Raw genomic sequence first — 17,931 nt, 5'->3', positions numbered from 1 at the left:
TTTGTTATCCATGCCCAAATGTGGCCCAAACTGAGATCTCAATTTCAGAGAACTGTCTGAAAAATTTAAATGTCCAGCTTTCTTCCAGTGTGTGTCCCTGAGATCATCTGAACATAAAAACTGAAGAAAAAATTTTACATGGACAAATGACTTTGCTTCATCTTTCAACAGTTTCTGAGAAACTGTTTACTCTCTTACTGAAAACTGGAAATCAGCTTGAGGTAGACGTAGAAAAATTGAGCCTAAAATTTGGCTATAAAGACTAACAATGTTCAAAATAAGTGAAGCACCTTCAACTAATGGAAGTCATAAAATAACCTTGATTTCGTAGTGGTCATTACTGATACTTGTTATAATAGATTTTCATCAAAAGGAGTACAGCATGGTACTGTAAGAATAAGTAACTACAAGTCTGAAGTCTGATTCTAACCTACTGATGATCTGTTTGTACAAAGAGATTATAGTATAACTAAATAAATGGAACGTGCTGTTATGTGCTGTCATTCCACAAAGTGACCTGTAATTACTGCTGTGTTCTTTAAGTAAACAACTTTGAAAATGTATGCTGGAAATAGCCTACCATGTTTACCTTTCATAATATCCAACCAGATTTAACAGTAAAGTTTTTACTAAATTAGATTACCTTAGTGTCAGCTAAAGCTTCTATAAATGCATTGTCAGTAACGTGGGAAAGTATTATGTGAATACTAACATCAAAACTAGGCATGCCAGAAAGGTATTTATATATTGATGCTGCAGATGACACGTGATCTTTTGCTGCCAAATTTTGAGCTTGTAGATGTGCTTTCTGTAGTTTGATTTTTTTTCCCCCCAAAGTGGCGATATCTGTCCTTTAATACTTTTGTTGTTTGAAGTTTTCAAGGAGTTGTAATCTTTTGTATTAAGTGATCTACGTGCATTGCTCGTATGGTCTTTTTTGAGCAAGAAAGTAAAAGATCAAAGAAATTGTGCATATAGGCTTAAAATTGGGATGTAGAGCAAATCAAACTAAAGAAATTTGTATATGTGTTCAATTTAAGTAATCACTGTGGAATACTTAAATTTAGTGTGAGCCTTTACTTCCATTTTCCATGGACTTCGGAAGTGCATGATTATTATTGGAAGCAAGACCTAACTCACTAAATCAGTAACAAAAATAATTAGTTATTTTCCTTTAACAGCCTACTTTCTAAAGGTAGAACAAATGAATGAGGTCTGAGATCTTGAACTATAGAAAAAGGTGAAGTATTGTTCCTAATATTCACGAACAGTTCATGACTACCTCAATGCAATTGCTTTTCAAGCAAGATAGGATACCTTGGCATGAAAAGAAACGTACTGAATTGGTATTTTGAGCTCAGGCTCTCCTCAATTGTGTGAACACTCTCCGAAATTATTTGTTTGAGGGTTGCTTGTCTGGAATTGCTTTGTATTTCTGCACTAACCCCAGTGACCGACTTCTTCCTTTTTTTCTTTTTTTCCTTCCAGTGTAGTATACATTGTGTCATAAACTTTCACTGGTCCGCATCTTTTACGTTTAATAGGGAGGAAATGTAGACATCTATCCTTCCTCTAATTTGGGCACATTGTAATTTATTTTTAGTTGCATTATATACTTAGCTCAAGAAATGGGAAAGCTGAGAATCAGGCCTCTTGCCTAGGTCTAACTGTTAAGCTAAATTGAACTTAAGCTGGTGGACTGAAAAATACTGCTCTTCAGTGGAAGAGAGAGCTTATGATGTATGTAGCATGAGGAATTTTTAGAAACTGAACTTTTAAAAAAATAATATTTTGCTACTCCAGTTTATTATGATGGACATAAATTTATATTGAACTTTAAACTTGTTCAGCTTCAGCAAAAGTAGCTGCTCTACAGTAGCCCAATCTTCAAAGCATTGATCTTAAGAACTTAATATTGTTATGCCTCTTGAGAAGGAGATTCTGAACTCCATGCATCCAACAAATTAGGCAAAAACCCAAAGGTGTTGTAGGTGAGCTGTTGGTATGTGCTTGGTTAACCTTTGGTAAGACACAGCACCTGAGGGCAATCACTACAGAAAGAATTTGCAGAACATTGAAGTAAACTTACTAAACGTGGTGTAATTGTTCGCCAGCCTTACCCTTGCCTCTCTGTTTAGTCTTTTTCAATCTCGTTATGCAATATGAGTGTTCCCTGCTGTTGGGGCTCTCAGCTTACTCAGTTCTTATACCAGTAGTCATAGATCATCTGTTTCTCACCTAATGCTTTTCCTGTTCTATTGCAGTAAGAGAACAAAGCACTACTGCCTGCGTTCAATTGAAAACCTGTCTAGAGGGAGAGCTTGGGGACAGCATTGTAGTTTGACTTGGGATTTTGCGGTCCCAAACTTAATCTCTTTCTACGTTGTACAATCTTGAAAATCTAGTGCTAAATCAGCCTTGTGAAGTTACATGCCCCTTTTAATACGCATTATTCTTTTCAACTATGCAAATAAAACAGCATTCTTCTCATTCTGTAACTTTTAATAATTGCTGAAACATGTAATATTCTGTAGGGTTGGAGCTGATGCACTTTTGAAGAATTTTTTTATTTCCTGTTCTGTTTGAGCTCGTTGCCCGGAATCAATTCATGATGATAATCACTGTTAAGCATACATTATTAACAATGTTACTACCATGTAGTTAACTTCAGTTCATTATACAGTAGTAAGAGTAACGATGGACATCTGTAAATATAGGTTTTGTATGTACTAATTAATGTGTTGATGAAACCTGCACTTTATCTTATAGCTATTTCAAGATGACATTGCTGACATCTACTTTTAGATTATGTTTCCCAAGTAGATAGCATTGGGAAATACTCAAAGTGAATTCACATATGGCCCAGCTATTACAAGGACTTCATATTCACAGTTGTGTTTTCTAGCATGGAGTTGCCTCAGTGTGGTGCAGGAATGTATAATTAGGGAAGCATAATGAAATGTGCTGTTGACAGAAAAGTATGTTTGGCATCTCAAATGCTGACCTTCTCTGACATCATTAGACATCTGAAGTTCTGATACAAAGATAGTAAAGTGGCTTATCCAGGTTTATTAGTTAACACTCTGACATACTACGTTTTTATATCATGCTTTTTTTAACGCTTTTGCACAGCAATGGCAAATGTTTTCGACTTTCTTATATGTTTGTGACCACTGTTTGTAATTTATTTGTCATGCTCATTAAGGTTCCCGCAGTAGAAGAAAATAATGCTTGTTCATACTAATTTGGAAGATCAAAGCATGGCATAGAAACAATTTATCAACTAACAAACCAAAGCTGCCTCTCAAACACACCTACATTTTGCAGAATTGTTTAAAAAATACATGCTAGTTAAAAATCTTCTAGTTCCTGGAAAAAAGTAAATTAATGGAAACAAAAAGAAGTAAATATATACAGGCAGTTTGTTTCTCCCAAATGTTAAATCTAAGTTTCCTTTAAATAGCTTCCATTTCTCTGTGAAGCTTTTCCATAGTTGGTTTTATTATTATTCACAATGCCCCATATGTAGGTTTTTCTATTTTTTTCCTGTAAATACTTAGAATACTATATGTAAACAAAATAATTCAGGTAGGACTTTGAAATAGAACAAAACCAGGTGGTTCTGTCTCAAGTATTCCATCTTTCCTTTACATTGCTTGTGTTTTACAAAGTGCATATTAACTATTTTCATCTCATACTCTCCCTCCTAAGTCAATACATAATTTCCCCTGCAGAAATGTAGAATGTTTAATGTTCTGCGTTACCAAAAAAAAAAAAAAAATCTTAGCTCGTTCCACCCTTTGTAATAAAATACAGTAGTCCTTTGTGAACACTATAGGAAGACTGCTGAAAAACAGTTGGAGCAACAGTTTAGACAAATGCCTATTAACGTTCTTCCTTTTCACCTATACATCTCTGACAAAGTGACTCCAATAAATGGTAGCCAGCAAAGGGATAGCTTTCCAAGTGAATATTGTTTTGCTGTGTATTGATGGTCTGTATGCAAGTATTCAATTAGGTATTTAATGATCACTTTATTATCCAGTGAGAAATAATTAGTGAAACACTTATTTTACTTGATATTTGGTAAACTTTTCAATATTGGTCCCATGAATCATCTTTAGGTGTAGCTGTTAAACCTAAGAAAAATCTGCATTTCTGCTCTTAGAAAAGAGGCAGATGTGAAGTGTCTGAGTCTGATCTTGGGCCTTAAAGCTATGGCTTTTATTTGTGGGATATGGGAAAATAGAGCTCGTTAACAGTTTCCTTAGACCTACTTTGTGTTATAATCACTTGGTATTAATAAGTTTAGCTTTCTTTGAATAATGAAGTAAAACGGAGTCTGGGTTCTCTGATCAAGTACTACGCTTTGTTGCCTGATGCGGCTTTTCAGTAGCATGGTGCTAGCAGCATCTGACTGCTCAATAAGCTGAATATTCTACAGCCTTGACCTCTTGAGTTTGTCCTACTGTTGGTGTCCTTAAAGGAAGAGGGGTCAGTTTCTGTCTTTAACACTGACTTGACTTGCCCACACTACAGTCCTTTTTCTTTAATATACCTAATAGACTACATATAATATGTTTAATTCCATTTAGTACTAACACTTCATTGCATTTTTCTTGCACTACTAGCACACCCATGCAACATGAGTTTGTTAGTCCCTCTAGAAACAGCTTTATATGAACCGCAATCTTAAAGACAAAAGGCAGCAGAGCTTAGTGCTGATAATTGTGTATCTTAAGTTTTGTTGGCTGAAAAAGTCAAGATAACATAGGTTCCCCCCTGTTCCTTTCAATGATATTATGATAGTATGATATGAAAGCTAAAATAAAGTGATTTAACACCTTCTCTTCACAAAGCTGTTTTTGAATTCTAAGTGAGCAAGGTAATTTAGTTTTAAAATGCTTCCAACTGGGGAGAAGGCAGGATATTAATGACTAGAAAAATCTTTGGAGTATTCCATAGGCATCAGGCAGAAAAATGTTTTAATCCATCTTTGTTTCATCCAGCACTGTTACTGTATCATATTACTAGAGGTGTGATGATTGTTGTTTGTATAGATGATTTCAAATAAGGTTGATCTTGGCCTCTAAAGAGAGGAGGCTGCTGATAACATTGGGTATGTGTACAATACAAATGTAACAAAGCTTTGAAATAAACTTTTTATGACAGTAGGGGAAATGAAATGACATGAAAGCAGCTGTATCTCACACTTTCTTTCTTGCAGGATATCTTGAATAATCTTGATTCATGTGATCTTGAAGATGATGATCTCATGCTTGATGTGGACCTGCCTGAGGACCCACCTCATGACAAAGGTTAGTAAATTAGCCAAGCAATCTTTTTGTGAAACTGCATTATGGGCTTAAGAGATTTTTGAGTTGCATTGTTCTGACTTCTGCTTTAATAAGCCAACGCACTGTTCAAATTGTTTTTTCTTTAAGTAACAACTCTTCCTTTTCTGAAATGTATGAAGTGTGATATTTCTGTTCCCCCAAATACAACTCTTGTATTTGAAGAATTCTAAAGTTAGAAATTTACTGCCTTTTATAAAAATACAACCTTGTTGCACACGGTTTTGTTTCTTTAAATTATTTCAGTAGAATAAATTTCAAACTTTTAAGTTAGTCCTTCAGTCTTATGCTTCAGCTATATTTGAAAATGTTGGAACAGCATTTTTTCAGCTTTGGTGAATGACAGTGTAATTCTTTTTGAGCTAATTATGTGTTTTCTTCTACAAAATGACAATATCTCCTAATATATTTTATGTAATTCAGGGTAAGAGAAGCCTTAAGATTTAAGTTGTGGTTTTTTTTCAAGATGTCTTGTATGCACTCTTGTTGTCAGTGAGGATGCTGGCAAACTTTTACAGGGAGGATAGTGGTACCTAGATGCCACTAAAATAATACAAATCCAGACTAGAATGAACTAGGTAAGGCCAATTATTGCCACACTTTCTCAAATCCTGGCCTGGAAATTTTTGAGGCATTTGCTTTTGGTCATTCCTGACCTACTCATAAGAATTTTCACAGTCATGTGAATATGGGTATTAGCTTTACCTCCAACTTCAGTGGAGGCAAATATATCTTCAAATGAACAGAAACATTGAATGTGGAGCACTGTAATGCCCTATCTGGTACAAACAGGCACTGAAAGAAAAAAGGCTTTCCTTGTTTTGCGTAGTGCTCAGCTGCCTGCTGAAGTTTGGGGAAGTTCAGGTTTTTTGAGAGTACCGTTGAGTTCTTTGAGTGAAGGCTCCTGTGTGCATGTTAGAAATGAAGCCAAATTAACAGTACATAAATACATAGTCTTCCATCTACCACAGTGGTGGCACATCATGTTTTAGCAGTGTGCACATGTGAAGTGCAGTACTTAATCTTTTAAATTTCAGAATAAGTTTTCCAAAGTACTTATGTGAAAGGTGCTTATTGACAATAGTGCAAATATTCAGCTTTTCAGCCCAGATAGGTGTAAAATTTTTATTTTTTACTTTTTTAATTTTCCAGAATGGGTAACAATCCAAGCCTAGGGGATATTCTTTCAATAAGGGTAATTCTGATTCTGTTGGGGGAAAAACTAAGAAACAATTTTAAAGGGCAGATCAACTTCTCATAGGTTTCCTTGTTTATAAAACATGCACTGCATCTGCATCAGTAATTCCATTTCAAATTATTAATTTAAAAACTATTAAAAATACATGCATTTTAAAGGTGAATGTTTGCCACAAAAACATAAAAAGTTAATGTTTGCCATTTAATCTGAACACAAATGAAATATGATTTTTAATTCACTGCTTTCTTAATTGCATCAAACTTAAATCTACTCCCACTTCTACAGCTAAGTGTCAATAATATTTGTGTAGCTGGAATATGTTTTGTGACTATGACAATCTGCTATGTAAGCTGCTGATTCAGGAGAAGCTTACTGTTTGAAATCAATATTAGCTAATTTCTATTGTTTTCGGCATTTTTTAGAAGTTGGGTTTCCATACAAAATTAATGTGGCATAAACTGGGTATCTCTGCTGTAATCGCTTCTTATCTTGAAATCACTGAAGCTTTAGCAAAGAGGATCTGACAAGAAGAATTCAAAAGCCACCTCCAGGCTTTCCCTTAAGTAAACACAACCACCTGAAAAGGCGACATTTGTTCTTTGTTAATACCCATGTGTCTTTACTCAGTGTCTCTATGAAAATCATAATAATAAAATTACTTATAAACTTATTGAGCGCTTATTTTGAATAGACCCACTTCAATTTTCATGTGTTATGAGCTGTAGAAGGATGCTTCTAAAGGAAAATAAATCTTCTGTTACTTAGGTGAACAAGTTTATTTTCTTACCTAATTTTTTGGTTATTGAACTAGGCGACAAACTGAATTGTAGATATGAGTATTTGTTATAATAGTATTTAACAGCACTTTTTGCCAACACTTTTTTCGTAATTGTGTGTGACTTCACTGACGTCAGCCTCTTAAGACTTTCCAGGGCTACAGAAACTCTCCTTGTTTCTCTTTGGAGTCTGGGATGCCGCTTGGACACTATTTATAGAAACAGTTCTAGCTCAACAAGTATGCAGTGTGAGGATGGTAGTTTTAAATCACAGGGTAAAACTGGGCTCACTTCCCAACAACACGCAGGCTGGGAACTAAGCAGGAAGGAAGGCCTGTTTATGAGCGTCTTATGCGCAACTATGTCTGAGTAGGCAGCCGAATAGAACAGTGTTCTCTTGTGTAGAGTTATCTCCTAGCAAAGGACTGACAATGTGAGGAAAAACTCCTTGGGTAAGTGAAGGAGAAAGTGCGATGGCAGAATAGCGGTTTATGACTTTTTTTGCTGTGTCTGACTGCATGGATAGCAGTTGTTTTGGCTTTGTTTCTAGTGGTTTACAAGCTGTTGCCAAATATAGCTTTTGTTCCCTTAAAAAGTTTGTGGAATCTTCTTTGCTTTGCAGAAGTTAGTGTTTTAAAGAGTTTCTTTTGTTTGCTTGTTTTAAATCATGCTTGTTGTACAGGTAAATAAAGATTAAATGTCTCAAGTTGAAAAACAAACGATGATTAGGATGAATTATATATGTATTTTAAGTAATGAAACTGTTCTGCTGTGGAATGAAGTACTGGCCTTTTTCTAAAATGTCGTCTTTCTGTGTTTGTGTGGTGTTTGAACTTTTTAAAGGCCTGAAGATACTGTCAGTAAGAAAGACAGGAAAATATTGCTTTTGGATTTTTTTTTTTTGTTCCTTCTCCGTAGCTCTACCTCCTTCAAATGATTTTTAGTTAAACTGGAAATACTGTTAAGGCTGAATTCTGTAGTTTCTGCTACAGGTTACTCTTATTCTTGTAACAAGTTTATATGCTAGTAAAAATGTGACATTGTTACAGGCGTCTGTTTGACAGTTCTAAAATGCATACTTTTTTGGATCAGTTTAAAAAAAAAAAACCAAAAAACCCACAGATTTTACACTGCATCTGCTACCAGCACATAGTAAATATTTTATTTACAAGGTCTTAGGAACAAACTTTATAATTTTTTTTGACTTTATGCTCTCTGTAGAGGAATGTGAAAATATGAGCCGTTATGATAGACAAGACAGAAATGGTAGGCAACATCAGGAAGGATTCTGGAAAAGAGCACCACAACAGCGATGGAATACACAAGATCACTATCATCTTGGCCATACTGATCACTATATCCATGGTAAAAATGATTTGAACAGGTAAAGGACTTGTCTCTTTTCTCCTAAACAATTAAAATACTGTGATGAGAAATCTCTTTTGGCACTAAAGCGTCTCAAGTGATACTGAATTCAAGACATTTTCAGAATAGTTGTGCATCTATAAATAGCATGTCTGAGTGGGAGCATCACTGAGATTTGTAACAATTTCTTTTTGAAACTTTTGTTTCCGTCACAGTTTTTAGTCCAAATATTTGTTACTTGTGTTTATATGATGTTATAAATGCTTGACTAAATTACTGTATGTGTTCCATGGAAAAACATTACACTGTCTTATTACTTGCATTCTGTAAGTTTGGACAGATTTTTACTTATTAATTTTTTTTTTTTAAATTAAATGTAATCCTATAGTTCTTATAGGCTGGCTTGAATGACAGAGTTTATAGAAATCCTGATGAGCAAACTGGTTTTAGGGTACTGTAGTTGTTCGTCTGTGAGAGATTTATGCAGGTGGGAAGGAAAGCCCAGCATTTGAGTGAAATAGCATTGACATTTTCTGATTTATTTATTTTCTGCTGTATGCCACAGTATGTGAATATAGCCCATGTTACATAACACTTTCTTTTTTACTAAATGCTCTCTAGCTCTAGTTTGTCATCACTGTGTCCTTTTTTTTTTTTTTTTTTCAGGGGATCAAACTACCTAGAATCTCCTATTGGTCACTTTGAAAGCTATGGAGCACCAAATTTTTACCAGGCTCCTAGACAGCTGGTGGGCTTACCGGAGAATACTGTGATGCTTGATGAAATGACCCTTCGGCACATGGTCCAAGACTGCACAGCTGTAAAAACTCAGTTATTGAAACTGAAGAGATTACTGCACCAGGTGAGCTGTTTAAATGGAACAAAAGCAGTAAAGTATCTTGGAGAGAGAGCCTGGATGGGCTAATGTTCTGTTTGGCCTTATTAGGCTATTGTCATTTCCTTTATACATTGAATTACGGTGTTCAAGAAAGTGTGCACTTTTTATTGCTATTTAAAGTAGTACTTTTTCTACTTTTTCAGCACTGTACTGACTGCAAAAAATATTAAATATTGTTATTCTGCTTCTCTGAGGAAACAATACTAAATTAAAAAAAATCAGTGGATGTGAAGACAAGCTTTTATTTAATAAGATCCTAAAAAGCTGGGAGTAAAAAAAAAAAACAATTAAAAAATATTAAAAATGATCCCACCAATCAAACCTGCATTCAGCAAGTCAATGCTAATAGCTTTTTCTTAAGGCTTTGTTTTCCTCATTCTTTTCATCTTTTCTGTGTGTTTTGACAAGAAGCTTAGCAAATCCTGCTGGGTCATCTGTATTGGAAGTGTTCAAATTTAACCTTTATAGTGTATGAAATCACTCAATTGTCATAAGCTTTTAAGGAGCTTTTTCATTTCACCTCAAAACTTGGCAAATTGTGGGAGTTGGTAAACTGCTGGATGACTAAGCAGAAGTAGGGCATTTCAGCTACAAAAATTCCTTTGCTACCTTTAAAAAAAAAAAACCCTCCATGAGACTTTCTTTGGAGGCATATACAGATTAGCGTTGAAAAGTATCTGTATGATGTTCTCTTTAATTCTAGATTTACTGCTGTTCTTTTCTAACAGGATAATGTAATGGAAAGAAGTTTGTGCCCTGAAAGTAAGACACTAAAACAAAACACAGCAAAACAAAAGAAAATCAACCTTGAGGCTAATTCAAGGGTATGACTGTGCCTTTTAGAAGTGTGAGCATTTGCTTCCTATGGTAACTGAGAATACTGGAGATGTTTTTCCACTGACAAAATCAGAAATACAATTGTAACAAAAATAAAGTAGTGTCAGAGAGGGGAGGTGTGTTCTTAGAACCTAATGTCTGAGTAGTGGACTGCGTAAACTGTGCCTCCCAACAGCCTCAAGCATGCAATTAGTACATGAGATAGCAGGGAACTTTTTATCCAGAGCTTTTAATGCCTTTAACACAAGGACAATTCAACAACTAGGTGATCTGTGTATGTGTAGTTCATTGTGTAAAGGCGTGCATGTTATAGCCAAATAGTGTGTGGCCCTGCAGAATATTGTATTTTAAATCTTGGTCTAGCTTATAATAGCCAGACTTTTCTAAAAGGTTACAGAACACAAACCTTGCCTCAAGTAGCTCAGATGAAGTTTTTTGAAAAAACTTAAACTCACAGAAGAAACAGTTACTCCTACTATGTACGTTCTTCAAAATTTGCTGCCTCTCTTGCCAAAAGCTGGATCTTCTCCACCTCCCTCCCTGTAATAGCGAGTTTTGTAATAACAAGTATTATTCTTCCCTTCAAACTTTGTCAAGCGTACTTTTCTATATTTTCCTGACCTAACTGCCCCCTGTTTTGACTTGCTGCTTCCAAAACTCATCACTGGACTTCTGAGTGTTTATTCTGCTCTCCTGTGTATTATCCAGCCTTTTAATCAAACAATATGAATAGTAATGTAAAAGTAAATTAACCTGCTAGAGGGGAAAACTTTAGACCTTTATTTACTAAACAATTAGAGTAAAACTTGTATGAAATATTTTTCATTATTTTTAAGTGTTAAACCTTTTCTGAAAATATTGAGTTTTATATTAACAGAAATGAGTAAAAATATTGCAGTTCTCTTTTACTTATTGTAAAGAACAGAAATATAAATTTGAAAACAATTATATGAACTGTAGCAGTCTGAACACTGAAATAGGATGTGATCTCAGTCTGTGTCATACGACAGGCCTCTTCTTACAAAATGTAAGAAAGCAAGATACAAAGTCAGCTCCTTTCAGACACTGTCTTTAGTAAAGAAAGCAGAAGTTCTTATATTTGCTTCACTTATAGTATACATTTAAATGTATAAGTGTTACCTTTTTCCAGTTATGACTTTTAGCAATATTATTTAATTTGGAGAGGTAAAAATAGAGCTGTAGTCAGGTCTTAGGCATGAGGTCTCACAGGAGCAGTTATAGTAAGATATAGTAATTAAATTCAATTTTATACAATTATCTAATCAACTGTAGTATAGCTTACTGTAGAGCATAGCATGTAATGAATGTATACCTAGCAGATTCCTAGGGAGACTTAATGTGCTATACTGGATTTGTTGCTGTGACTGTAGCTCACAGAACCGTATATAAATTATCTTGAATATTGCTAGCAACATAGCTGCAACAGCATGGGTTTGGTGTTGTGTTCTCAGTTTTGCTTGGAAAAACAAGTAGTTTTTTGAGTAGTCTAGCCTTTTCTGAACTCCCTGTGACCAGGATAACAAAGCCAGCAGTACACATGCTGTCTGCTTACTCCTCACATACTGTCATCTTTCTGTATCTTCAAACAGTGAAATCAGGAAGAGGAGTGTCTCATGCAGAGTTTTTTAAAGTTTTCACTGTAGACTTAACCTCTGATTTTACGGTGATGTTATACTAGCTTATATGGAGTGAAAAACTTACATTCTTCTTGCACTAAATGCAGTTGTAATTATTTACAGGGAGATGTTGAACTACTGGTGAATGTTCTCAATGCTTAACTGGAGCACTGACTTTGTATTGTAAGAAGAAAATGCTTTGGAAGTCTAACTCTAGTAATAATTGACATCTAAATGTTAATGCCTCTTAAACAATGACTATGGTACTTCGTTTGCATGCTTAATAAGTTTTCTTCTGATCTTAAAAATTTCTTCCTTCTTCCTCCTCCTCCTCAATTAATTTCTTAAACTTGCTGCTCTAGGTTGAGGCTACAGAGCTAATGTGTTAGAATATCCTTATTTAAATAAGAGTACTATTTCTGATGCCCTGGAGCCTTTGATCTAGGCAAGGATTGACCATCCTCTGTAGTAACTTCCTCTCAAGACTGGCAGGAATGATTCGCAACCACCCTGTCTTATCTCAGATAAGCACTTACTGATATTTTAAGGAGGACTGAAACACGAAGCAGTTCACAGAACTGTGAGATCTGTGAAGCCCTTTTTTCTGGGGGAGGCAAGTTTTATAAAAAATGTTTCTTTTCAACTTACCTTTCATGAATGGAAAAGACATTCTATTTTTCAAGCACAAGTCTTCATGGTAACTTATCAGATATGACTAGCCCAATTGTATGAAGAGGTATGAATGAAAAAATGAAGTCCGTAGTGCAAAATTATTAAATGCACCAATGTATTTTTGCTGAGGCTTTAGATTAGTAAGTCACTTGCGTACCTTTGAAGTATGTATTCATTGTGTTCTTTTCTTTTTGCATCTGGTGAGATCTGTGAGAGATCTTTATCTTTGTTATAAGAAGCCTGAAGACAAGGAAGAGATAGATTTAATTAATGAAATACAAAGGTGTCTTTGTGTCATGTATTAAGTTGTATAAATTGCACCTACAATTGTTACTTTTTTTCTTAGCCACAAAATACTTCACCTCAGTGACTTAACTGTGCTTGAAAGAAACAGAACCAAAGAAATCAACAAACAATAGCAAATATAATTGGCAAATTTTAAGTTTAAACAGTTGGTTAGCTGTTGGACTGTCATTATAACAGCGTTTGACAGTGGGCAATGGAAACTGTATGACACTTGTTTGTAGTGATATTTGAAGGAAACTGCACTCAAAATGCCAAGTAGTCAGCAGGTGAATAGCACCCTCTACTTGATAGACACTTAATGAATTTTCTGTTTGCATCTTTCTAAAAATGCTGTTAGCAAAGGAGACTATTCAAATGAGTAATTTGTACCAAAGAAAACTTTGAATTTGGAATCAAAGGCTAGACCTTGATGAAACTTTAATAAACCTTGATAAACTTTAGAAACGTTTGTTTAGCATTTTTCAACTTCTTCATGAACCGTAGGTGCTAGAATGTTGAAAGAATTCTCCAGATGAAATTATTAGTATACTATTAGTAGTATATTCTTTTAAAATCCTGTATGTTAAAAGGCAGCTTATGCTGTTAGGGAACCACAAGATAATTGCTGAAAATGCATTTGCTCCTAATGGGTTGATTTTTGTAATAGTAGAATTTAAAATACGTTAGTATAATGAAAACAACTGTTGTCTTTAACCTTTGAGCTTTGTATCTTCCTCTGAGGCAATATGGGAGATTTCTTCTGAGAGAGAATACCCTTTATCTCAGCTCTTCTATTCTTCTAGAAGTTCTACAATTTTGCTTTATTTTACATGTACTTTTAACTAAAGCCTGCAAGCCATATCACCCAAAGAAAGCAAGGGGAGAAGGGAAGATGGAAAGGATAGGCAGTGAGAACAGCTGCACCGTCTGTATGCTGTATAGAAGATGCGTGTTTATGATGTTGAAATAAGTTCCGGGGACTATTACGGTGTATTTAGTCACAGAGCTTGACTTTTCTTTTGGTTGTATTTTTTTCTTTTTAAAATAGAGGCACATAAAATGTGGACATGTAACTGCTGAGAGTATAGGAGAAAATACAAGCAAATGTGGCATTTTTGAGCTGCTGAACTGTTTATCAGCAGAAATACTGCAGTGCTCAAAGCCCGACAATCTATAGTAGGTAAACTGCTGCTGTGTATAATCAGCACAGTAGGTTAAAAGGTGTTGAGGTTTTTTATTAGGCTGTTCTCGACTAAATACTTGTATCTGATAGACTTCTTCATCAATAATAATCTGTCACTAAGTAAAAATTAATGTTTAGTATTCTGTTTACCAAAAGCGGTAAGCCAGTTCTTTGGGAATTTGTAAGTGAAGCAAGCACAGGGATTTGTGTGTCATTTGTACTGAAGATTTCACACTTGTAAAACATTGGCATGAGAACATGTTAAGTAGAGGCAGTCAAAAATACAGGTTTCAGCTTGTGGCTCTTTGTATTTGGGTGAGTTGTGGTGCACCTGTGACAAGCTGTGATAGAGGGTTATTCCCATAACCTTTAGCTCATGTTCTTGAGATGGATTAAAAATGACAGATGCAGACTTGAGAATCTAATCAAGTGCTTCAGTTAGACTGTAACATTTGGGAGTGGGTATGTAAAAATGTTTGACATGTAGAAAATTAATTGTCCAGAGAAATAAGATGCATGACAGTGTTAACACTTGGGGAAGAAAGGATTGTTACATATTTTACCTACATGTACACTTCAAAATTGTATCCATAACTCTCACTGAGTTTGTCCTAAAACAATAAAATCAACTGGTTTGTAGAAAACTAAGATGGTATTAATTTTCTGAGCAGGTACCCTTTGCAAAGGAATATGAAGCTGAAATCATATTCAGCATGAAATCAGGCTACTTTGATAGTCATGGTTGTAATGCTTTAGACATTCCTCTGGATTTGTTGTATAGGCTCTATGCTGATAAATACTGAAATGTTGTTAGAGAGGTGGTGAATTACATCTCTTCATGCTTGTCTTCCAAAAGTTAGTGTAAAGTTTTTTTCAGAGCAACCTTTTAGTCTTTGCATATTGTAAAAGTGTTAGAAGGGAATTTGTGTGTGGATTTTTTTTTTCCACCACAACCACTTGTTCCCTTTATGTAGCTATTAGTAAATTTAGGATGATTTTCTAAGTCTTGCTGGGGTATTTTGTAATGGTTTCTCGCTCCAGGTTTGCTGTAATTTTATAAGCTGCTTTAAAACATATCTTGAGGCATGTGATTATGTCAGTTTATTACATAGGGACCAGCCAAAACTGGCCAAAAGCTGAAGCGTATGCTGTTGACTTAAGTCCAGCAAAAACTTTCCAGTAAATGTGATTGAGTTGAAAGTCACTGTAGACAGATAGTGATTGAAATGGGTTGCTGATACTCATAGCAACAAGAATAGGACTGAAATGATGGGTCACTGCCATATTACTTGACTGTTTCTTAAAAGAGCATATTCTTGATTAAATATTGCATGCAAATATATATATATATGAAATTATATCAGATTAAAATAATCTATAACTGAAGACTGTCCCCACATAACTAATTAAATGTGAATGTCTGCAACATTAGTCCTCTGTCAGTTTACATACTGCAGGTTATTTTCATGCCTAAACTGCCAGTAATGTTTAAAAATAACTATGCCAGGATTGCCAGAATGTATGACGCTTGAGTTGTTAGTTGCAATGTTTTAAATTTAAGAAATAGTTACAAATATTAACAACCATTTTTTCCTTCTAATGGTGCTGTTTTTCAAAAGCAATCTTCTGCTAAGGAAATTAGATTAAAATGTTTTGTTGCTGCTTATGTTTATAAGTAGAACTTATTTTTCAATGCATTTGATAAACACTTGTTTTTGATATGGCTAACAAACTATCCTGAGTTCTTGTTTTTGCAAGCATCTTTTACATTTGGCACAAATGAAGTTAGTGCAGCTGCTCTGAAGACATGATTTATGCTATAATAAATAATGTATTCTACTATTGTAAAAATGTTAGTCAGGTAAAAACAAAGAGGTAGCAGCTTTTTATATTGCCTATTGCAATGTGATGATACCTTTATAAAGTTAATTGTAATTTTGCCTAAAGGTTAAAAGTATATGTTCTCTCCAAGTTTCTGAAATTTGATGATACCTTAGCATATTCTAGGCTACCAAAAATAGCATGTGCATATAACCAGTTGCATTTGTTTTGCAAATTCAATTGTCTTTTTACTAATTCTGATCTCTTTTTTTTTTTGTACATGGATAGCCTTATTCTGCTGATTTCCCCTTCCCCAATCTCATTTTAGCAATATGATGAGCAAGAAAGAAAAAGCAAAACAAGAAAAGTTTCTAGATTAATCCTAGCATATGTTCACAATGGGATACTTAAGTTCCTGCTGGTAGCGTTAGAACTGAATTTTTTTTTGGTTGCCCTGTGTTTGTTATATGTATTGAGATAATTAAGACAGTGCTAAGGGAATTGATGCAGATGAACTTAGTTCTTGCTTTGCTAGTGAATATTAGTCAGGTATAGCATAGGGCTGGAGTACTTGATTTAAATCACCAGAGAATATGTGACATAATAACTTTCTTTGCAATTAGGTCTTAATCTGCTGTTGTAGAATGTTTTATTGCTCCACTTATATGCATTTTAATGGGAATAAAAGGTATACCAGAGGTGTCAGTGATAGAGCTTTTAAAAACCATGCAAGATACTTTTGCTTGAAATAGTTTGTCTTTGTTTGTTTTTTCCATTCCATGATTAGTCCTTCACAATTATAACTGTGACCATCTGATGTAGCTTTTCTGAGTGTGTATTTGTTTGAATAGTTGTTTAAAGTAACAAATGTTGATGAAATCTGTTCATTGTAGAATATAAGGTAAATATAAAATATGTAAAATATAATCTGTTAATCTGTAAATGATTCTATGATTCTAATTGCTGCTCATTTCCTCTAGCATTTTAGAAATGTTTTGGATTAAATAATGTTTGTTTCTTTATTATTGTGCAAATTATTACAAAACACTCTATTAGAACTCGTTCATGACATAGACTGTAAACTGCTGCTTCATCAGCCTGTCACTTGCTGGTGATCTGCCCAGAAAGGACAAGCAGCTACTTGTGAATTGAATACAACTGTGCGTTGTACAGTGTAAACTGAAATATTTGCTGCGTTAAGGAGTTGAAGCCTTGAAATTTGACTGCTTTCACAATTAATAGTCTTTTAAAAAAAAAAAAAAGGCCAAGAAGTTTAAAAAAAAAAACACAAAAAACACCACAACAAAAAACCCCAACAAAACAGCACCAAAAAACTGCAAGATATAAAATTACATCTAAATGATGGAAACGAAATTTAACTGTCTGTAGTATAGTAAAAGCAATTTGGCATTGTATGATAGTTCTTAGTATTTTTATTTTTTAAGTCTGGTGATGGTTGTGCATTACTTTTCGGCTGCAAGTAATCGGTGACTATAGGAAGAAGTAAAAAATTAATTGTTAAAAGTTCATCAGTTTTAATTTTTTGCTTTTTTTGCATCTGGACAATCTCCTTGATGTTTCTCTGCAGTTTAGTTAAAAATTTTAGAAGAAATACTTCGTATGGATTAAAAAGCAAAAAAGATACCTCATGGACATAAGAACATAAACAGGTCTGTTGTGGGTTTTTCCCTTAATTGATCTTTAGCATTTGAGCTCCAGTTTTACTCTTGTGGTTTTAGGAATTTGCTGGCCTCATGTCAGAGTGGTTTTAGACAGGTTGGGAGACATGCTGCTGTTATATTCTACAAAGGCAATCTTAGGCAGTAAGGTCATTGGGTAAAGAAACTTCCCTCTAAGAACCCTAAAAAAAAAAAGGAGGATACTATAAGGTAGAAGATTCATTTA

General features: G+C 34.5%; 1 protein-coding gene across 5 annotated transcripts in view; it reads left to right on the top strand.

Annotated features, from left to right (window-relative positions):
* The window catches only part of CCSER2 (coiled-coil serine rich protein 2), a 72,709-nt gene that overhangs the window by 29,343 nt on the left and 25,435 nt on the right, over positions 1 to 17,931 (top strand). For all 5 annotated transcript variants that reach the window (XM_050899248.1, XM_050899250.1, XM_050899247.1 and 2 more), the window contains exons 4-6: positions 5,228 to 5,318; positions 8,550 to 8,712; positions 9,360 to 9,555. In XM_050899248.1, the coding sequence (XP_050755205.1) occupies positions 5,228 to 5,318; positions 8,550 to 8,712; positions 9,360 to 9,555 (450 nt within the window). The remainder of the gene's footprint in view (positions 1 to 5,227; positions 5,319 to 8,549; positions 8,713 to 9,359; positions 9,556 to 17,931) is intronic.

This window comes from Gymnogyps californianus, chromosome 6, assembly GCF_018139145.2.
Source record: "Gymnogyps californianus isolate 813 chromosome 6, ASM1813914v2, whole genome shotgun sequence".
NCBI lineage: Eukaryota > Metazoa > Chordata > Aves > Accipitriformes > Cathartidae > Gymnogyps > Gymnogyps californianus.
The sequence above is the reverse complement of the archived record's forward strand: the minus strand, read 5'-3'. Positions and strand labels throughout refer to the sequence as shown.